Source organism: Sinocyclocheilus rhinocerous, unplaced genomic scaffold, assembly GCF_001515625.1.
Source record: "Sinocyclocheilus rhinocerous isolate Xijiao unplaced genomic scaffold, SAMN03320098_v1.1 scaffold1325, whole genome shotgun sequence".
NCBI classification, from domain to species: domain Eukaryota; kingdom Metazoa; phylum Chordata; class Actinopteri; order Cypriniformes; family Cyprinidae; genus Sinocyclocheilus; species Sinocyclocheilus rhinocerous.
In genome coordinates this window covers 271,037-295,157 of record NW_015659004.1, presented here as the reverse complement: position 1 = coordinate 295,157, position 24,121 = coordinate 271,037, and the positions used below count along the sequence as shown (strand labels likewise).

The window sequence follows — 24,121 nt, the reverse complement described above, 5'->3', positions numbered from 1 at the left end:
GCACCGCACCGGTGTGGATATTGTACTTTGCGCTCACAGATTCTAGCCTACGTCTTGGAATATATGACTCAAATAAGCATTTTCACCGGATATTGTCATCTGAACAAGTAAGTAACAAGTCTGCCACGTTTGTTCTGACCAACTGAGGAAAAAAGCATTACAATAAATCACGCTACCAAAGGTGATTTAATCTAAATGAGCTCATATCACATCAAACCTTGCAAATTATTATTATTGTTATACTTTATTCTCAAATTGTTAATGTTAACAATATCAGCATTGCGTGACTATGAGTATAGAGCAGGGATCACCAGACTCGGTCCTGGAGGGCCGATGTCCTGCAGAGTTTAGCTCCAACCCTAATTAAACACACCTGAACCAGCTAATCAAGGTCTTACTAGGTATACAGGCAGGTATGTTGAGGCAAGTTGGAGCTAAACTCTGCAGGACACCGGCCCTTCAGGATCAAGTTTGGTGACCCCTGGTATAGAGTGTATAAGCGAGTAGATTAAAATTTTTGTGCAGTCTAATCTCTAATTGTCATACCACTCGAATTTCATATTAAGAAATTCTTTTAACCCAAAAAGCAAATTATGCTCCCTTCGAACTGGTTGTCTTTAAAATACAAATCTTGTGTAATCCCAGGCTATCTGTAATCAGAAGCACATTTAAAACTGGAATATAATTTAATTTCATTCACATGTGTTTCATAAATACATAACCCTTTCTGGATTACAAGCCGCCATCAAAATTATACATTTAATTATTTCAGCTGCTGTGAGAAAAGGCTATAAACGATCCTCCACCTGCAGGATCCTCACATGCGATAGCCTAGTAGCCGGGACAACTTCTTTATGTTTACAGAAGTGACGTAATGACGCAGCGGCATGCTCGAATTTCCCGCGAAAACCTACCTGTACCACTCAAATTATAAAACATTATAAACTGACCGTTGTGAATCGGGCTAAAGTAAGGCGATAGTTTCGAACACTGGCTGGTTATGTACTTGCTCAAATATTGATTTCGGATCATTTTTAACCAAAAAAAGTTACGGACTGCAGCTTTAATTAAACATACAAGAGCAAGCTACTTGCAGAGGGTTTTAACTTTTCTAACTGTGCGATTAATCTGATGGTTTGCGGTACACTTACGATATCAGAGCGGATCGTTCATTCAACAACAATAGACCCGCTAAGAGTAATAAGAAAGTCTTACACAGAGTATATCCGAAAATAATATCAAGAGAAGGCAGTTTTTTTTTTTTTTTGGCCGATAAATTGGCTGGACCTACTTTCCTTACTTACGGAAATGACGCAAACACGCAACGAGTGACGAAGGCCTAGGTAAACACGAAATTTCATACCAAATCCGACCCGACAGCTTAAAATATAAGTCAGGGTAAATCAAAAACACTGTTTTTAACACTGATTTTTAATGTAACTTTAATTTGTCGATTTAACCTAATCTTATTTCATGTGTGCTCTTGTGCAGATAAAACTTTGTATATATGAATATTGGCCATGGTTACTAAAAAGACACTTGTGACATCAAATGGCGTTATAGTGATTATGGTTACAAGTATCAAGCAAATATTTGTAGTTAAATGAGAATAATTAATGTTTTATGTTTAAACATATACCATGCCATCCCAATCATACAATGTCTAAAAACTAGGGCTGTGCGATATTGAAGAAAAATGCGATATGCGATAACTCATTAAATAATGCGATATTCGATATGCGATACGATAATGCTTAAAGTGCCACATGCTCAAATGAAACTGTTTTACTCAGCTGTTGCTGAGTCAGTTCTGTGAACTTCTATAACTATCTTGTGTCCAATATATATGGTTATTTGAATGTATTTATGTACCAAGAGTTCCTGTTTGCGCACAAGTGGTGAATAAAGCTCATTCTGATTCTGATTCTAATAAGAAAGCACCCCTACAACAACTTCTGAAAGTGAACGGTATGTGTTTTAGTCGAGCATTACATAAAAATTTCATTTTTAACATTAGTGTAATCATTTTAACATGAGTTTAGGAACTGAATAATAAAAAGGAAAAATAAAACACTGCTTAGTATTTCCTCTTTGAATTCAATATGCACTGATTCTTATTTAAGCTACAAATGTTATTTAGGTAAGAGCAGTGAGTGATTTTCTCTTTGTCTTTTGTTCATGGCCCCAAATATTGCAAGCTGTAGCGATATGCATATTGCGATATGTACATTTGCGAAATTTCGATATATTGCACAGCCCTACGTAAAAACTCATTACTGGTGAGGTGACCACAGTGGCTAAATGTAACTGTAATGTCTGTATAGTGCAGTATGGTTCACCAGAACATCAAGAACCGCAGGAGGAGGATCTTTCACCCTGCAGAACACAGTTAGCCTCAGGTCAGATGTGTTTGCACACTCTGCATGATTTTCCACAGAAGTGCAAGGACCAGACTCCTGGCCCATTTCCTGGAAGATTGTGTGGTTGATTGGAGGTGGAATTAGTCAATAGTTAAGCTGAAATGTCCTCTATGCAGGGCAGGGTCAGGTTCAGCTGCATCCAGCATGCTGTGCTCAAATGCTATTTAAAGCCCAGCAAAAGCTGTGGCCTTACAGGCCTAATCTTCTCTTCACAAAGATGCATTAATCTATGGCTTCAATTTATGGGGCTGGATGGCAGCTTTAGGTCCTGCAAGAGTGGGATGGGTTACAGCTGCATCAGGACCCAATGGTATTGGTGTATCTCGTCCTTGTGTGTGGATTTCGCTGATATGAATCGCTCTCTGGGAACAGGCCCTTGAGGAAAAAGAGTTTATCTGAAAGGGAGCGATGGAGTGGGAGGGGAACGGTGTGGAGATTACATAATATTCGTCATGGCTTAAGAGAGTGGCTAAAGGTAATCTTAACCCTGCTACACAGATGACCACTCAAGAGTTGAGATCATAGCTAAAGATGACTATTTTAGACTAGTGAGTTCTGGAACACGTAGAGAAAGAATAGCGGTTGAGTTAACTAGGGGGAAATCCCCTCCAAACCTGATGAGATTTTAAAATATATGGGTAAGAGAAAATACTATTAAAATATAAAAATTTTTTTTTTTTTTTGCAAATGTAATACTTTGGATTATAAAAGCTAGCATGTCTTTACATTCTGAAATAATAGTAAATTGAATAATAATTAATAATATTTACTTCAAGGCATCAAATCAAAGTATGAAGTGTCACAAGAATAATATTATGATTATACAAGTGAAATAAAAGTAGCTGACATTAAATCATTTTGGAAAGTTGAAAGTTTTTATTGTTTTACAAAGAGTCTGCAATTTTTTTTAAAATAATTTTAATGCATGCCATTTTTATCCCCTCATATTGAGTGACAGCACATGATAGATTTGCACTTTAATGCTTGTACTTTAAATAATTAAAAAATTAAACTAGTGAAGACAAAAAGTTCAGTAAAATTGTTTAAAACTTGTGTGACCAGTTACAGGATCCCATATGCAATAAATTTTATCATAAAATCTTGATCATGATTTAAAAACACACACATTGACACGTTATGTGTTATATACACCATTGCAGGTTATGTACTGTACCCAACTTGTCAAGGACAGAACAAATGCAGAAGGGATGGGGCAAGGAAGGAGAGAGTGAGACGGGGAGGGAGGAAAGATCAGACCTCCCCTTTAACCTGTGGCAGCAGTAGCAGCGTTCTTGATCCATGACAGTGAAACAGCAAGTGCTTGGTGTCCATACGTCTGTGAGATTCATCTGGAGGATTCAGCATCCACGCTAAACTACCAGATGCAAAGGTAAATTGATTTATTCAATAGTAGTATTCTGATATTTGTGCGTTTTCCTGCATTTCTGTTTTTATTATTTCTTGATGAACAGATTTTCATGTAAGTGTAAAAGATCTATAAACCTAGCTTAAGGAACAATGCATAAATACAAAAAATACATAAGGTGATCCTTTTAAATGATCATAAAATGATTGGATGATCATTTATCCCATTCATCTTCTATAAATTTGTCTTAAAATCAAGGTGACTGATGCAAATGGTGTTCATTTACTGTACATGTGCATTTAACTGGTTACTGTTTTCTAAATGTTCCTATGATGCAGATGTGATCACTGATAATAAATATACATTAGTGTGTGTGATACAGTATGTGCTGACATATACTGTGAGATGGGGTAAAAGTAAAGGCTGTGTAAATCAGGATAACAGTGGCCTATAGATCCGATTAAATCCTTAGCTTGACAGATGGACTCATCAGAGGAAGCAGCCAGGAGTTTTAAAAATGTAAATATAAATAAAAAAAGAAGTTTTTGTTACAATTAATGAAAAAATATTTATAATATGTATTTAAGGTCTATGCAATAAATGATATGACTAAAAATAAATATGAATACAAATACCATAAATGACTTGTAGATCAAAGTGTTAATATTTTACATTAAAATATTAATTATTATTGGATGAGCCACGTTGAAGCTGTATAATAGCCCATTCACAGTATGCACAGTTTGCTTGCCATAGCTCTGTCTTTCTGTAGAACTATATTATTTGGTGGAATAATTGCTTAATTTGATTTATTTTAAATAATAATAAGAAAAGTAACTATTTATTGGTTGTTTTATTTTTTTGTCATTCTGATTTATATGAGTTATACGCAATGCAAAACTTATAGATTATTGGTTTAATATCTCATGTGTGAATGATTAATTGCTGTATTATTAGTTGCATGCATTGTGTGAGTATCAGGAGGTGTCTGCAAGATTACAGTGGTTATTTATTGGTTTAGACACATGAGCACATGTCCTCCTATAACCTATAGATGCCAGATTGTAACAAAAGTGGCTCTCTTGGTTGGTCGATTTTTGGAAGCGGTTAGTTATAGTTAGACACTGGGTTATTGTACACCGCGAAGCCCAATTATTGACTATGTTAACTGTAACTCACTGTCATATTTAGACAGTTGTGGACTGGCAGTCATATGGGATGAGATTCTATTTTAGGATTCACATGGTAGTCTGTAAACATTTATCCTGCTTTGTTTTAATATTTTTGCACAATAAAACGTGTTAATATGGTCACATCTAAATTAATTAGTTTTTATCAAGACTAATATAACTGAATTAGTTTTATTCAATGCAGATATGGCTGAATCATTCTGACTATACACCAACTTGAGTGACTTTAAAGGGATAGTTTGCCCCAAAAATAAAAATATAATTTACTCACCCTTTGAAAATGCTGGTAACCAAACAGCTGACGGTAGCCATTGACTTCCATAGTATTTTTTTCCATACTATGAAAGTCATCTGTATGTCTTCACTTCTTACAGTGTGGAAAGCAACATCCCAGATTCTTTTTGAAATATGAAACTATGGGAAGGTTGTGATGGTCTATTACCAAATCTGCACAAGCCATACATTAGTAGAAGTTACAGAGTATAAGGAAGTGAGGTGGGAAGAGTTAATACGCTTGGTAACAGTCTAGTTGTCACACCAATTAGACTTACATCTCAAAGGCTCTATTATACCGGAAAAGAGAGCTTGTGATGTGTACCAAACAAAAACCGCAGCATCTGTCACTGTCATTGCCCTTAACCTTTCTGTCACCAATTAGGGAACCTGTAGCTGAAATGGCTGAGAGTGTTTGCTTAAACGATGTTAAGTTCTGCACAATGACTGTATAGGAATATGTTTTTCAGTGTGCTTTAATCATAGACATTAATAATAATAATCATCATCATCATTATAATTATTATTATTAATTGTATAATTCATTTTTATAAAGGAATGAATAGACCTATTTAACATTTAAACTATAGTTCACCCAAAAATGAAAATACTGTAATCATTAAAATGTCTCTCTCTTTTTTTTTTCTTTCTTTCTTTATTATTATTATTCGTATTATTCTTATTTATTTTTTAACCAAAAATGTTTGCTTACCAGCATTCTTCAAAATACTTTTTTGTTATTGTTTTTGCATTTGGAATAAGAAAGATTTGGAATAACATGACAGAATTGTAATTTTGGGATCTCTTTAATGCTAAAATTAAAGGTGCTGTATGTAGGATTGACACCGAGTGGTTGAACTAGGTATTGCAGTCCAAATTCAAAATATTGGAGAGGGTTTTTTTCACCCGGCCCCTCCTCCTCAGACTTGACGCACACGCAGGTTGCCAGATTGATGACACCGACAGGAACGAGGGCACTTGACTGATGAATGGAATGAAATACGCTGTGTTTTCCGCCAACTGGCAACCCGGTGTGACGAAATACAATTGGGTAAACTGGCAGTGGGCGGGTTTCACAAACCAAACACAGACCGACATTCCGGCCTGGAACGCACATTTTCAAAGGAGAATAACTGACTAGCATTGCTTTTCAGATAAACAAGTATGTTAACTTAGCATGCTTCTTAAATATCTGCAAACATATTATGGTATTTTTATGCTTTAGTAGAGTCAAAAACTTGTATACAGCACCTTTAAACAGAAGTCAACAGTGTTGCTTTAAATCAACAATCAGCAGCCTTATGGAACAGGTGTGGGATCAGTCTGAGAAACACTGTCCTCCTTCGCCACTGCAAAGACGTACTCTGGAAGTTAATAGGTTGCAGCAAGGTGACTGACAGCCAGCTACCTGATTGGCTGAGGAAAGCATGTTATATTAATCCTACTTAAATGAAGTAGGATAAACTTGAAATAAAATGAATATCCATGCCATTGTCATACTAAAAGTTGATATTTTTCTCAATTGATTTTTCTCATTGATGTTTGTTTTGATTCAAAATTATAAAGTAAATCAGATTTTTTAAAGGCAAATGTATTCTGATCCAGAGAAATCTAAACTTTTTTTTTTTTTACTCTTGTGATATGTTGTGTTTCAGAGATTATTATGAGGAAGCCATTAGAGACTCTGGACCCTGCAAGGAATCGGGGAGTATATTGTTCCTGTCAGGTTTAAGTAGATCCATAGATTTCAGACCACCGGACCCCCAAGCTGCCCGTCAACCATGGATCCAACGTTCCCCAGTGTCAAACTGGGGTCAGATTGCACCCCTCTGCAGCGGAACAGCAAGCGCCATCGAGTGCATCATGTCAGGAGGAAACTACGTCCTTCTCGGATTTTTGGTTTTATCCTGAGCATCTCTGCCCTCTCATTGTTCCTGTCTTGGAGTGCCTTTACTTTCACTTTGGGCCCATTCCCAAGATGGACGCCACTCACCTCTCTCACCAACCATGATGGACTTGCAGAGCCAGTGCCACACAGAACTGTCCTATCTTCCGACGAAGAGCACAATGTTTCGGCAGATGCGCCCATCGCTATGGCCTCGTCCGATGAGCACAAGGGAGACTATCCAGAGGATCTGTTCACACTGGAGGAGAGGAGGCAAGGTGCAGTCGTGCTGCATATGTTCGGCATGATGTACATGTTCATTGCCCTTGCTATCGTCTGCGACGAGTTTTTTGTCCCCGCTCTCACCGTAATCACAGAAAAAGTGGAGATCTCGGATGACGTAGCGGGTGCCACCTTCATGGCCGCTGGAGGCTCTGCTCCCGAGCTCTTCACCTCTGTGATCGGTGTGTTCGTCTCACACAGCAACGTGGGCATCGGGACCATCGTGGGTTCTGCTGTCTTCAACATCTTGTTCGTCATCGGGATGTGCGCTCTCTTTTCACGCGAGATCCTCAACCTCACCTGGTGGCCTCTGTTCAGAGATGTCAGCTTTTATATCATTGGACTAATTATGCTTATTGTTTTCTTCCTGGATAACTACATTACCTATGTCGAGAGCATTGGACTGTTACTCTGTTACGCAAGCTATGTCACTTTTATGAAGTACAACATGACTGTAGAGACTGCAATCAAGACTAAATTATTCAGGAATCAAGTGGATGACATTGAAGCTCCTCCTAAGGTGAGTCGAAGTATTCCAGGTGAATTACTCTCTGCTTTTCAGGTCAAAGGTGGCATTCTCCTTCATGTCTCCTTCCACTCCTGTTAGGAATCAGTATATCACAGTGGTTCTCAACAAGGGTGCCGGGGCCCACTTGAGGGTCCTCAGCAAATTTCCAACGTTGACACAGGATGACTTTTATAACATAGTTAATATGATATAATCAATATTATTAGTTATTTTATTATTTTATAAATGCTAAAGAAACAAAAAATTCATATGTGAAATGAAATCATCATTTTCTCAATTGATTTTTCTCATTGATGTTTGTTTTGATTCAAAATTATAAAGTAAATCAGATTTTTTAAAGGCAAATGTATTCTGATCCAGAGAAATCTAAACTTTTTTTTTTTTTACTCTTGTGATATGTTGTGTTTCAGAGATTATTATGAGGAAGCCATTAGAAACTCTGGACCCTGCAAGGAATCGGGGAGTATATTGTTCCTGTCAGGTTTAAGTAGATCCATAGATTTCAGACCACCGGACCCCCAAGCTGCCCGTCAACCATGGATCCAACGTTCCCCAGTGTCAAACTGGGGTCAGATTGCACCCCTCTGCAGCGGAACAGCAAGCGCCATCGAGTGCATCATGTCAGGAGGAAACTACGTCCTTCTCGGATTTTTGGTTTTATCCTGAGCATCTCTGCCCTCTCATTGTTCCTGTCTTGGAGTGCCTTTACTTTCACTTTGGGCCCATTCCCAAGATGGACGCCACTCACCTCTCTCACCAACCATGATGGACTTGCAGAGCCAGTGCCACACAGAACTGTCCTATCTTCCGACGAAGAGCACAATGTTTCGGCAGATGCGCCCATCGCTATGGCCTCGTCCGATGAGCACAAGGGAGACTATCCAGAGGATCTGTTCACACTGGAGGAGAGGAGGCAAGGTGCAGTCGTGCTGCATATGTTCGGCATGATGTACATGTTCATTGCCCTTGCTATCGTCTGCGACGAGTTTTTTGTCCCCGCTCTCACCGTAATCACAGAAAAAGTGGAGATCTCGGATGACGTAGCGGGTGCCACCTTCATGGCCGCTGGAGGCTCTGCTCCCGAGCTCTTCACCTCTGTGATCGGTGTGTTCGTCTCACACAGCAACGTGGGCATCGGGACCATCGTGGGTTCTGCTGTCTTCAACATCTTGTTCGTCATCGGGATGTGCGCTCTCTTTTCACGCGAGATCCTCAACCTCACCTGGTGGCCTCTGTTCAGAGATGTCAGCTTTTATATCATTGGACTAATTATGCTTATTGTTTTCTTCCTGGATAACTACATTACCTATGTCGAGAGCATTGGACTGTTACTCTGTTACGCAAGCTATGTCACTTTTATGAAGTACAACATGACTGTAGAGACTGCAATCAAGACTAAATTATTCAGGAATCAAGTGGATGACATTGAAGCTCCTCCTAAGGTGAGTCGAAGTATTCCAGGTGAATTACTCTCTGCTTTTCAGGTCAAAGGTGGCATTCTCCTTCATGTCTCCTTCCACTCCTGTTAGGAATCAGTATATCAGGTTGGTTCTCAACAAGGGTGCCGGGGCCCACTTGAGGGTCCTCAGCAAATTTCCAACGTTGACACAGGATGACTTTTATAACATAGTTAATATTATATAATCAATATTATTAGTTATTTTATTATTAAATGTCATTTAATTATTTTTTATTAACTTATTATTTGAAATGCTAAAGAAACAAAAAATTCATATGTGAAATGAAATCATCATGACAGTTTCTGTTAATAATATTTTATAGATAGACAAACAGATAGAGTATAGTTATAGTTCTGTTCATCTTATATTATTTACTAATATTTGGCACTTGAAATATTTTTTTGGACGGTGAGGGGCCTTCCACTTGTTTTTTTTTATGAAGAGGAACCCAAGTGCTAATGAAATAACTAGTATTTAACAACACCTTAGTTCTTAAAGTATGCCATTGTGCAAAAAAGTATAGTACCACTTATTAAATATGTACTTGTACGGAGCCCCTAAAAGGTCATGGTGATGATAAAAAAAAATATGAGATTGGAGAAAAAATTATATTTCAATGCTTTGATGTCTTTCTCGGGGAAATGCTATACTCTGCAAAACATTATGTGCATAAATAATGGCATTCAAACATTAAAAAAAAAAAAAGTTGACTTTTTTAAAAATCTTCTAACAACTGCAATTCATGCCCATTAAGCAATTAGACTACGAGGACTGAAAATAAAGCACATGTACATTTGTGCTCATGCTCTGATGACTTATGGGAATATAATGAGTAGCCGATGCTCACTGGTTTTTATGGTGCATTTTGGGAGTTTCTGTGGATCTTGAGCATTTAACAGAACAAGGAAGCTGATTGCAACAGCAGTGGGAGCGGAACCCGACTGTTGGCTGAGATTCAGTGTTCCCAATGAAAAGAACACAGACAGTTTTATCACCTCTCTGAGCCGGATTAGGCATTATATCAGGTGTCACCTGGACAGAGCAGACAACACTGCTCTGAGAGCACACAATCAGCTGAGTAAGACCAGAACCACTGCTGTATAGACAGAGATGGACAGCAGAAAGAGAGAGCAAAAGTAGTAGAGATGAGGCAAGATGGAGTTAAGGAAGAAAGTTGTTAAAATCTTTTACTTTCCCCTTTTGCTGAAACCTGTGTTTTATCAGCCAGACATCTCAAGAGGCATAGATATCTATTTTTGTCTTTTCCTGGCACAATTAGCTTTGTTAATACCACTTCACACAGTTGTTTAAATTTGTGAGTCTTAACCAGCATTTCGTCTATTTTTCCCCAGTAAAAATATTTCTTTCGGGAAAAAAAAACTTATATAAATTATTAAAATTCAAAAGATATATTGTTATACTAAATTGTATTACATTTTTGTCATAAATTTGTCATTTACTTTCCCCTTTTGCTGAAACCTGTGTTTTATCAGCCAGACATCTCAAGAGGCATAGATATCTATTTTTGTCTTTTCCTGGCACAATTAGCTTTGTTAATACCACTTCACACAGTTGTTTAAATTTGTGAGTCTTAACCAGCATTTCGTCTATTTTTCCCCAGTAAAAATATTTATTTCGGGAAAAAAAAACTTATATAAATTATTAAAATTCAAAAGATATATTGTTATACTAAATTTTATTACATTTTTGTCATAAATTTGTCAGTAATATTGCAATCTTGTTTTAGAGATGTTTACATATTTTTACTGGGAAAATACTGATTATGAAAGTACAAAAATGTTTACTTAGCTGTTTAATGTTTGTCTGTGTGTCCATTATAGGACAAACAACTACTGGGTGGACATTTTAAAAGTTATTTCACTATCAAACAAAGCGTTATTAATATGCATAAATCTGACAGGCACAAGGAACATAAATATACAGTGCATGCAGCTTACTTTCATATTTCCAATAGCTCTTCTCTTCTCTTTTCTTTTTCTTATATATATAAATTGGTGGTGTACTATTAATTAAAAAAAAAATTACAAAAAGAAAAAATTCTACAACAATATATGTGAGAAAAATTTTATTACATTTTTGTCATAAATTTGTCAGTAATATTGCAATCTTGTTTTAGAGATGTTTACATATTTTTACTGGGAAAATACTGATTATGAAAGTACAAAAATGTTTACTTAGCTGTTTAATGTTTGTCTGTGTGTCCATTATAGGACAAACAACTACTGGGTGGACATTTTAAAAGTTATTTCACTATCAAACAAAGCGTTATTAATATGCATAAATCTGACAGGCACAAGGAACATAAATATACAGTGCATGCAGCTTACTTTCATATTTCCAATAGCTTCTCTTCTCTTTTCTTTTTCTTATATATATAAATTGGTGGTGTACTATTAATTTTAAAAAAAATTACAAAAAGAAAAAATTCTACAACAATATATGTGAAGAAAGCATTTAGACACTTTCTGGTTGTCAGACATTAATAAAATGACCTTGGGTCCAATTGGTTAAAAGCCCCCCCCAAAAAAAAAAATATATATATATTTGCATACTTTATTTGCAGAAGCCACTAATGCAGTGAAATTCAAACTTTTTAAGCAAGACCTAACTGCCCAAAAGTGTCTACATCATTTTGGGGCCACTGTATATTGACCCATTGCTGCAGGTGATATAAATAATGATTATATAATAATGATGTATGATTATATGCCATGCACTGTTGAATTAACTTGAATCTGGATATCAGTTTAGCGGTATTATGTATTATTGATCGTTTAAGAGGCCCATATGAAGCCAGTTCAACCTGTCCAACCTGCAGTGTTTCGTTCAAACAGCTTGAGTCTGATTTGTTGTTTGCAGATGCAGTTTGTCCCACGTATGGAACACAGGCGAATCAGCTGACCATGCTGTTTTGATAGGCTTCTTAGTGATGCACCAGGGGCATGTACGTTCCTCTTGAGATTGAGAACAATTAGTAGCATGTTATCTAAATAAACCCACATTCATTAGTCTTAGATTGCTCTTTGCTGGTAGATTGCTTTTTGAATGTAGGATTGTCACCTCAGTACATTGGGAATGTGATTCCAGAAAGCTTGTAAATGTTTCATAAATGTCCCACGCTTCATTCAGAATTGATTTAACACAAAATAAATAGATATCCTTTTATTCACACAGACAGGTGGGCCGTGTAGAAGAAGACATTATAGAGCAATTTACATTGGATTTTCACCCTTCTGGATTGGAATGAAAAAATGGCTTTGGTTTAGAGAATTTTGGTTTAAGGCTTCTAAAATTAAAATGAATAGTGGTAGAGATAGGGGTTGGTGTAGGGCAGTTGGTACATGTGCTCTTTGCTCCTTTAGCCGAAGCTCTGGCTAATCCAATAAGATGTGATCCTTTTAGTACCTCTAAGTATAGACGGGTGTCCTGTTCTTTTTTTAAACTGTGCTCAGATACGGAGTATTGTGGGAAGCTCTTCAGGTTTTTGAATGACATTGTCAGATTTATTTTCATAGGAAGACCTTTGTCACTTAGTGTTTAATGTAGCATTCAGAAACATGGTGGATATCTGCATTTCTGCTTGTGGTTTATGACTCCTAACCTGAAATCCTTTGTAATCCCAAATCAACTGCTTAGAAGGGGTGACGCCAAGCAAAGTAAAAAGACTCTTAGTGCTTAGGGGAGTGACCTGCCTTCTGAAGAAGACTTTTGAGAGAATATTGTACATTACAACAACCCTTTTCACTATCTGTCCTACATTACACAATTTCCTGGGAGGCATTTTTGAATTAATGAATTACACCGTACTGCCTGCTATGGATATTTTAAATGATATTCATAGAATATTTACAGCAAATTTGGATATGACATTTAAGTGATAAAGCAGCTGTTCATCTGTAATATAAATACATAATATAAGTATAATTTCAGTCATCTAATATGCTGATTTTTTAATAGTTAGTAAGGTACTTGTTAAATGTAGGTATGGGGATCGGATTAAGGGATCTAAAATATGGTCATGCAGAAAAAGAGATTAATATGTACTTTATAAGTCCTATTAAACAGCCAACATACTAGTAATGTGCATGGTAGGTAATAGTGAGAATTGGTATTTAAAGTGTTACCATAATTCACCATAAAAACAGCTTTTCTATTGTGGTCTTTATCTCTATATAATGTACTTTATCTCTGTACATTTTTTTTTTTTTTTTAAGTATAATTTTTACTTCTTTAGGTGTAAAACTAGTAAATAAGTAAAAATAAAAATAAAAATGTGCACCTTTAATATTATAAACTGAGGAAAATCTGAAGAAAATCTAGCCTGATTGCTAGAAGTATTTGGAAGATGAGCCAAAGTGTACTTAAAGTTGCAATATAATGAAACTAGCGACAGATATTTTCTTCTGTATTGTGACATCCCAGTGAAAAGTCATTGAATTATCAAACCTATTTTGCAGTTTGTAGTACTATATAATATTCTCAGTGCCTTAGTAGACTCTGTAGTTAGGCAAATCTTTGCTGGTGTAATTCAAACCATATTTAACTCTATATGAAAAGTAAAGAAGGGAGAGTGTGAGAACCTGGTATCATGTGTTGTGTGAGTTAATTTACGAATCCTTAAATGCCTCTGTCTCTAAAATTGGTTACCTTAAGCCTCTTTAGTGTGCCGGGCTGCCTTCTCTGGTTAACTACTGGACTCTTGCTAAGAGACACTGTAGAGGCAATTCAAGTTCTCAGATGACCCATATGACTAAACCTGGAATGAAGTCCACAGGATTTACGACTTTTTTAAAAACTGTCTGTCACAGATGGTGTACAAATACAGTTGTTGCAAAATTGAGCTTGATGTTCAATTGGATCTTTTAAAAGCAAAGATGAGTCCGCATCTTCAGTCTCTCTGTTACATCATACTGAATTATCTTCATTAGTTAAGGAGTCTTATGTGCTCTGATGCTTTTGTGATGTAACAGGCAGTCTGTTTATCTAATGTTATACTGATTGATATACAGTAGACTGATTGAGTTCCTGCTGCTACAGGAAAAGTTTAGTATGTTTGGTATATTAATTTGTCAATCTTAAGTATATGTTTTTAACGATTTAAAGAAAAGCAATATCCAAGCTGAAAATTGTGACTTTTGCATCACTGCTTAAAATGTAGAAGTTCCTATATATCCATGTTCTTTCCACTCTATAGATAATACTGTAACGGTGGCATTGCGTGGGTCCAGCATGCTAATTGGTCCAACTAATTGATAAACTGTTACTCGGCAAAGTTCATTAGCAGAATCATAATTTTCCTGCGACTATAGATTGATCAGATTGACTCAAAATGTGTGGAAAAAGAAGGAATGAGTGGGATGTTCTGAATGAGACAGGCCCTGCAATACCTGTGCTACGTTGTCAAAGAAATGCTGTAAAAATGAAATGACATAATTTCAAACAATTCTTCTTATTTCTTTTAATTTGTTTTAAAGTGTTCCGATTACAAATTTATATAATATTTGTGAAATATGTTTTGGATTTTCAGTACTGGATTCCTCCACCCACCCCCCCACTACATATACTACTGTATATAGCTAATATTTCATTATATTATGGTAGATGTTTTACTAGTGAAATCCCTTTTACTAGTAAAATCTTTTCTGGAGGGCTCTTAAAAGCATGAAATGAACTTTTATTTTTCATGTCTCCTACCTTTTGCATCTGTAGTCGTCAGCCAAAGGTTTGCATCTCTAGTCGCTTGCCAAAGTGGTATGGTGCAATCAGTCCATCAGAATCATAATTTTCCTGCGACTATAGATTGAAACTGTTACTCGGCAAAGTTCATTAGCTGCTCTCTAGTAAGATCCCCATGACTTCCTTTTCAGTATTTGTGTCTTGTGTAAAATGCATGTTAAATCCGATTACAAATTTATATAATATTTGTGAAATATGTTTTGGATTTTCAGTACTGGATTCCTTCTTGGATTGCACTTCTTGATTCAGGATTCAGCTTTGAGACTCTGATTTTAAGGTCCTACGTGTAGTCTTAGGCCTCAGTCAGATTTTTGACTGCTTGGTGCTTGTCTCTAAAGAAACAGGATTCCCTGAATTATCGTCATTGATATCGTTATCGCAATAAATACCAGAAATATCGTGATATATTTTAAAGCCCATATCGCCCATCCCTATTGGTGCTTAATGTTATGTTTAAAATTATGTTCACATGATTGCCATGTAATGAATTCTATAATGTGAAAATATAAACTAAAACGCCAATGGTAGTAAAATATAACATTCATTTTTTTTCGAAGTTGTAAATTTTGCAGAATCTTTTGCGAGAAAATTCTATTTAAGTCTTATTTAAAAATTTCACATTTGTTTCAATGTTACGTCAATGCCATTTCTTTGTAATTCTGAAATGTACTAGCAATTTCTGAGTGAAAATTGTTTCTACACCATTTTTTCATCTTTATAATTTCTGTAACTATCAAGTTTTAAAAACTGTAAGAGAATAGCGAAGTCCACACCACAGCTATAACTATAACAATAACGATAGAGAAATGATATCGCTGGGATCAAATTCGGGGCAATTTTTTATTCCAGCTTATGACTGATAAAAACATCAACAGGCAATAAGCATCCATCCTACTTTAATTGGACAGTAATTGGAAGGTGGGTTAGAATAATGTTGTCATCCATTTGTCTGGAGGATAATGTAGTATAGTTTTCATTCTTAGTGCGAACGGCCTTAACTCAGACGTTTAAGATTGTTGGCCTAGCAGCAGGACGTCCGGTAATGTCAGACAGCTTCAGCGAGCTGGTCTCCGGTTGGCTGACCTCTGCTGCTCGCTGAGCACACAGAGCTCAGCTGTATTTTCATAGGCCAGAGCTTATCTTCCACCTGCAGAAAGACCAAAGCTGGGAAGGGAGGAACGTGAACAGGGAGCAAATGGCAGAGCCTGCTAATCACGAAGGAAACGTGCTTAAGCCCTCTATGCTCTACTGGGCTGATTAGGCTTAATTAAGGCTGCTCGTGTGTCTCTGCTGAGCCAACTGATTTTCTCATGAGGACACTGCTGGTGCTGCCACCTCACTGGGAAAGGGCTTGTTGAAAAAGAGCTTATTTGAACCATTTAGGAGCAGAGCTATAAACAATTTGAACTTGCAATAATGTATTCTCTCTTATGTACCTGAAGACTATGAAATAGTTCCACAAAATAAATAAATTACATTGTTTTCTTAAAATAAAATAAATTACTTGTTTTTTTGTTCTAAAATGTTTATTAAATAGAAATATAATTTAAATATTACATACCCCTTGCAGAATGTGCAAAATGTTAATAATTGAAACAAAATAAGAGGGATCATGAAAATTGCATGTTATTTTTTATTTAGTACTGTCCTGAATAAGCTATTTCACATAACAGATGTTTACATATTCTCCACAAGACAAAATAACTGAATTTATAAAAAATGACCCCATTCAAAAGTTTACATACCCTTGAATCTTAATAATATGTGTCATTTCTTGGATGATCCACGACTGTTTTTATATTTTGCGATATTTGTTCATGAGTTCCTTGTTGGTCCTGAGCAGTTCAACTGCCTGCTGTTCTTCAGAAAAATCCTCCAGCTCCTACACATTCTTTGGTTTTCCAGCATCTTCTGCATATTTGAACCCTTTCCAAAAGTGACTGTATAATTTTGAGATCCATATCTTCACACTAAGGACAACTGAGGGACTCGTACACAACTATTACAAAAGGTGGAAACATTTACTGATGGTCAAGAAGGCTACACAATGCATTAACAGCCTGAACAGGATGATAATAAGTGTAAATTCTTCTCATTTTGTTTAACAGTCATATTTTTTCATTTAGTTGGACTTCAGAAGCTACATAAATTACATGTTTCCCAGAAGACTAACTATTTCTTACAAAATTGTCATAATTTCTTATGCATTGTGTGGCCTTCTTGAGCATCAGTACGTTTTCACTTTTTGTAATAGTTATGCATAAGTCCCTCAATTGTCCTCAGTGTTAAAAGATGGATTTCAAAGTCATACAGTCAATGTTGGAAAGGGTTCAAATATGCAGAAGATGCTGGAAAACCAAAGAATGTGCAGGAGCTGGAGGATTTTTCTGAAGAACAGCAGGCAGCAGTTGAGCTGCTCGGGACAAACAAGGGTATGTAAACTTTTGAATGGGGTCATTTTTATAAATTCGGTTATTATTTTGTCTTGTGGAGTATATGTAAACAAACATCTGTTATGTGAAATATAAAATATATAGAGACGGCTTATGGTAGAGAAATGAACATTCAATTCACAGGCAACAGCTCTGGTGGACATTCCTGCAGTCAGGTTGAAACATGAGAGCACCAGATTTTAAAGAAAGAGAGAGAGAGAGGAAGTACAGGTACTGCTCACTCGCTCGCTTCTTCCAAACAACAAGCGCAAAGCCAGGAGCTTTAACTCACAAACACACCTCCCCTTCTCCACCTCATTTAATTCAGCCTCCTCTGCATTTCCATTAGTGACAAGACACATTTTGATCAGACGCCCTCAATACTGAAATAAAGAGTGCTAGCCTAGCAGACAGGTACAATGGACAGAGTGTTTCCTACAGATTTCTCACTGTGTTTTAGCTCTGGAAAATCCAGATTTAGATGGTTTTGAAGCATTATAGTTTTTGTTAAAAAGGTGTTTGATTGCGATTTCACTTTTTTAACATTAGTTAGTGTGTAATGTTGCTGTTTGAGCATAAACAATATCTGCAAAGTTACGAAGCTGAAAGTTCAATGCAAACGGAGATATCGTCTTTTAAAATTACATAAGCAGTAGCATTTACAAATAACAGCATATCTAAAAGTATGAGACAACAACAAACAAAAAACATAGGCCTACCATTAAAAGCCAAAAAAGTGCACAGGTTCTGCACGATCCTCTTCAATAATATTCTCTGCTTCTCAATCGGGCTCAAACTGATAAGCAATATTAACGACGCCGTTGTTTACAATACAACCGGAGCACATGCCGCCGAGGTGAGGGGCGGGACGTTTAGACGCGCACTAGAGGCGGTTTAGCCAATCACAACACACTGGGCTAGCTAACCAATCAGAGCCCATCGCCTATTTCTGAGGGCGGGGCTTCATAAAAGCAGGAAATGATCAGCGCGTTTCTCAGAGAAGGGACAGAGCGGTGTGGAATAAAGGTAAATTATGTGAAAAAAAATGCGCGGTTTAGCCAATCACAACACACTGGGCTAGCTAACCAATCAGAGCCCATCGCCTATTTCTGAGGGCGGGGCTTCATAAAAGCAGGAAATGATCAGCGCGTTTCTCAGAGAAGGGACAGAGCGGTGTGGAATAAAGGTAAATTATGTGAAAAAAAAATGCTACACAAGCATTAACACATGTTAGACTGCACCCCATAAACACAATCAAGCCTAGAAAAATATTCTAATATTACAATATCACAGGCAACTGAATGACATCATGTTTTTGTGGTTCTAATCTCAAAGGCTGAAGAGGAGGAAGATGAAGACCAGCCTCTGAGCTTGGCTTGGCCAGACACACTGAGGAAGCAAGCAACATACCTCTTCATCTTCCCCATCGTCTTTCCATTGTGGCTGTCGCTGCCAGATGTCCGCAGAGATGTACGTTTGAGTTTTTTTTACATCCATTTAATGCAAAATAAACAAATTTTATTTAGCTATAAAGCAGCTCTAATGAAGACATTAGCTTGATCATCCAGTTAAATTCACTTCAAGTTTTGTTCTTATCTGATAGTGTCAGTGCAGTCAAATAGATAATATACACTGAACAAAATTATAAACGCAACACTTTTGTTTTTGATACAGTGTACAATGGCATTTATATACACTTATCATGGTACCATTTCAAAAATTGTGGTTTACAACATTAACTTACTTGATTTAACCTATACATTTGTGTTCTAAATTAATTTAAAATAAATTTTGTTGGTATGAGTTAAGAAATTGTATGTAGGTTGGTACAGTCAATATATTTTGTATATACTTGAATAAAACGTGTTATTTTAGGTGTTACCATTTTTAGGTTTACAATTTTTTCAGTACAGTGTTGTTATTGTTACGTAAAACTAAAAACTGCTTTGAAATGTTTTTTGTTCATTGAAATAAAGCTGAAATAATAATAAGAAATATTAACCGAAAAACCTAAAAATAAAATGTAATTGGGACTGTTGCCTTTACAAATTACTGGAATAATAAACTGAAACTGAAATAAAAAATAAGTTGAAATAAAAAGAATGAATTATTAAAACTTAAAATGAAAATTGAAAACGTAAAAATAAAAGCTATATTCATAAATACTATAAAAGTATGTACATAAACATTTATAAATAAAATTTCTCACTCTTCATCCATCCTCTGTCATCCTGAATGGATTTTTTCACCTAGCTCATTGCAGTGCTCTCTGGGATTTCTATTTCCCACAAACTATAGATGTGGTTTGGCCAAAACAATGTGATTTTGTGATCTTAGGAGGCAAAATAATTTTACTGCCTGTCTTTTACATGTTAAATTGCCCTTGCAAAGATACCTGTAGTGCTACTAGAGTAAAATCATAATAAATTAATGTCAGATCTCCTTCAAACAGATCTTTGACGACAGCTGAGGCTAATGCCAATTTAACACCGTTTTATCATAGTATTTTCATGGAAAGTTTCAAACACCCAGTACAAATTTCTCCCACAGGTCGGTGAGACTATTGGAATCACAGAAGAGATCATGGGTTTGACTATTCTAGCGGCTGGTACCTCCATTCCTGATCTCATCACCAGTGTTATTGTTGCCCGGAAGGGTCTCGGCGACATGGCCGTCTCCAGCTCAGTCGGCTCCAACATATTTGACATCACCGTTGGGTGAGAGATCTTCATCAGTAACACTAGAATCATCATGTGATAGACTCCCTACTGTAAAACAACCCTTTGAAACATCTCCCTGTGTCTGTTCACTGTCCCCAGCCTGCCTTTTCCATGGCTGGTCTTTTCAATCCTGAACGACCTGACTCCAGTGACCGTGAGCAGCAACGGCCTGTTCTGCGCCATCGTTCTGCTCTTCCTCATGCTCCTCTTCGTCATTATCTCCATCGCTGTGTGCAAGTGGAAGATGAGCAAGCTGCTGGGTTTCTTCATGTTCCTGCTCTACTTTGTGTTCCTGGTGGTCAGCGTAATGCTGGAGGACAAGATCATCATCTGCCCGGTCTCCATTTGATTCCTTTATCGTATACGCCCTTGTTCTTTTTCTGGGAACAGACTCCTATTTATTGGGCATCCGAATGATAACATGAGAGCTTGACCGCAGCTGCGCTGTGGCACTGCATCTTTATATCCACCGAAATCTGAGTAGCAGGGCTTTCCAAGCAGTAGTTTGTTATGGGAAAGTAGTGCAATATTCTGCATGCACTCTCAAAAGCAGTACATGTAGACTTGATGTACTGTAGATTTTAGCCATTTTTAATACGCTGTATGAAGAGGATGGACTTTAAGAGCAAGGAGACACAACATCCAGTGAGGAGGTGGACATCTATGGGGAGTGTCCACAGACTCAGGAAAGGACCTTTGGTGAAAATATGCAATAATAAATCGATCACGATCCTGGGACTGTGCTTTAAAGCTCATGATATCATAAGCCTTGTGTTGCACAATAACTTGAAAAGAAGGATGAAACAAAGCTTTATATTTGCTTTGCCTGAACGCTGGTCCTTTCTGATTGTTACTTGAGCATTTTCATTCGGAGCATATCATATCTTTTATTGAATAGACTTGTAGACGTAGTCAGAAGTCTATTCTTAACAAAATATTTAGGACTAAATTTCAGATTTATGTTGTCGAATTGCATATAAAACTTCTGTCCATTTGGATGACAAAGTTTTAACAAACTAATAAACTTCATGGAATGCATATGAGGGTTATTATAGGTTAACTAAAATGGCAACGACAAAAATATTTTTGTTACTTGAAATACAATAAACGTTAACTGAAATAAAATATGAAACATTTCTAATTTTCTTTTAATTTAACTTGATGTACTAATATAACTAAAACTACAATTTTTATTAAAAATAATAAAACCTATATAGACTTTTAAAAAATGACAAAAAACACAACAAAATTACTAAAATATTAAAAATTAAATTAAAATGGAAAATACAAAAACAACTAATTCAAAATATTAAAAACACTAATACTATCACAATGGTACTAAAATAACACCGATGCATATTTGTCATTCATACGTAAATGAAACGGGTAAGATTTCTGTAATAGTACGAACACAGAATAACCAGGTTTATATATTTAAAAATCCAATTTGTTTCAATCTCATGTATTTTAACTAATTGAATATTGCTTGTTCCATAGCTATCATATTTTAACCATGCCCATGCCTGAGTAAATTGCATTTGAGTAAATGCATTTTAAAAGTTGTTATTTAAAATCAAATAGAAGCAAACATTTAATAATAACTATGCCATGATTTTTTTGAGTGCAGAAATCTAACCTGTTTCTTTTCGTTCTTGCATAATTGGCAAATATGCATTACATTCATTAGTTTGTTAAAACTCTGTAATCCAAATGGATGGACTTTTTCTATGCAATGTCAATACATAAATCTTAAATTTAGGCCCAATATTGTTTTAAAGTGTAGAACTGCAAATAATCAGTATCCGACTCTAAAGATTTGGAGTGCTCGCTGTACTATTGAATATAATTAACCACATTAATTGTTATTTGTAAATGCGATATTTTATATGTTTATTCTCTGGGACTGAGGTTTAATTTGGTGTGATTCGTTTGGCAAAATCCAATGAATGAATGAATAGTACAATACATTCTCTGCTTATAGAGAACCAGTTATCGCTCTCTTTTCACAATCAGTTACAGCAAAAGCTGTCATTTCTTGAGCTAAAGGGTGTCTTCGTCATCATCATCTTCAGCAGCATCATCATCATCATCATCATCATCTGTCTAGACTGCAGTGTTCATGAACTTTTACAGACTCTGCTGTTATCAGAGCTGCCAGCTGGTGTTAATGTGAGTAGATGTGTGAGAGAGTTCAGTGCACTTTGCAGAACTCTTTACCGATCATTCATCCCTGCCTGTATCTCTCATTCCTGTCTTAAATCATTTCGGATGATGGAATGAAATTTGGAAGTGAAAGTACTAAAGGAATGGAGCACCCAACAGCTTTGCATTTGACCGGTATTCTTAGTTAAATACATATGTATCTATCCATTATTAATTTCTGTGTATTTACATGAGTGATGTACAAAATAAAATTATTTCTAAACTTACACTAAAGCAGTATTACTTCAAGTATTTGATTTTTTTATGATTTTTGTTCTTCAAAATTTTCATTTTGAGCTTAAGTGCCTAAACTTTGTTTTGTGATGTTAAAAACGGAGAAATTCTATGTAATACAAAATTGTTGAGGGGTGTGGCCAATATAATAACAAATACAGTATGTGATGATATATTATTAATATTACATTAGAAGAAGAAAAGGAAAAATATCACTTAAATTTGAGAACTTTGAGATGATGATACAGTCTTTGATGTAAATCTATGAATACAAAGCAAGTTTAAGCTTGCAAAGCCATTAAAACAATCATAATTGATGTAAAGTCATATACTTGTATGATAAATTGTAATTCCACTTCATACGCTCAGCTGAAATTTTGGATAGTTAATATTTGGATAGCTAATATTGTCTTGACTTGGTTTAGCACTTTTCCCCCACAAACATTTGTTTTGAGATTAAACAATAATTATCACAGCAGATATTACATCATTTTATATATATGATATTACAGTTTTTTTATAATCATTTTGTCACCAATTTTTTCCAGAACCTTGATGTCATTTTTCAAAACTCTAGACACAAAACTCAAAACAGTCATTATTTGTAACACAACTGTCGAATGTTCAAAACTTTGCATATTGCGTTCATATCTTTAAAGAAGAAGATTTATTATGAAATATCATAGGAACATTACTTTAGATCACCCACACACAAGATACCCATAGTTTCACTGTGTAGTTTACAATCATTAAATATAGTTGTTCAAAACACATGATGCAGCTTTCATAATGGTTCTACACATTTATGCATCATTGTAATAGACTAGAGAGAAAAGTACAGACACTGGAATCATTACAGGGGTTTTTTTTCAATTGCTAACAAGCGTTGTTCAATACTGAAGCCGCATTTTCAAAACTGTTCACACAGTCTACATTACCAACATGAATCTTGGCCAAACTGTTTATCTCACCTCCAAAACTCACTCAGACCAACGAAACACTTCATATATGTCTCAAAATAAGCTCGTGCCATAACACTGGCAACAATTCTCATTCAGAAAATATACATTTCATTCATAACACACTGGTCTAAAAAACACTATAACACTATAACTATGAACTTTTATCTTTGAAGTTTGAATGAATTGTCACATAAGTATTTCATTATAGGATAAGAATAACATCTTTTCATTTTACTGACTGTATTACAGCACAAAGAATGAATGAGAAAAGCAAAATTGACTTGTGAAAAAAGAAAATAATAAAAAGTTGAGAGAAAAAAATGAATAATTCCTGAAGCAACAATTACAGTTTTTTACGATTGCTATGACAATTTTTTCAATACTTTTAACAATTTTCCTAAACTCTTAA

The 24,121-nt window shown here is 35.8% G+C and overlaps 1 protein-coding gene across 1 annotated transcript; it reads left to right on the top strand.

Moving 5' to 3' along the window:
* The first annotated feature begins 3,643 nt into the window (after positions 1-3,643).
* LOC107723152 (sodium/potassium/calcium exchanger 2-like) lies at positions 3,644-21,404 on the top strand. The gene is made up of 9 exons (XM_016531681.1): positions 3,644-3,810; positions 6,905-7,936; positions 8,031-8,095; positions 8,356-8,565; positions 8,679-9,387; positions 9,475-9,489; positions 18,900-19,064; positions 20,145-20,311; positions 20,414-21,404. Exons 2-9 carry the CDS (start codon positions 7,031-7,033, stop codon positions 20,661-20,663), a joined length of 2,487 nt encoding a protein of 828 aa, XP_016387167.1. The 5' UTR covers positions 3,644-3,810; positions 6,905-7,030; the 3' UTR covers positions 20,664-21,404.
* Positions 21,405-24,121: the final 2,717 nt, after the last annotated feature.

Bases quoted from the DNA above. Each gene is read 5' to 3' on its own strand.
- LOC107723152 (XM_016531681.1), top strand. From the start codon at position 7,031: ATGGATCCAACGTTCCCCAGTGTCAAACTGGGGTCAGATTGCACCCCT. The intron at 8,096-8,355 runs GTTGACACAGGA...GTTGTGTTTCAG, and splicing joins GTCCTCAGCAAATTTCCAAC to AGATTATTATGAGGAAGCCA. The intron at 8,566-8,678 runs GTCAGGAGGAAA...CCCATTCCCAAG, and splicing joins AGCGCCATCGAGTGCATCAT to ATGGACGCCACTCACCTCTC.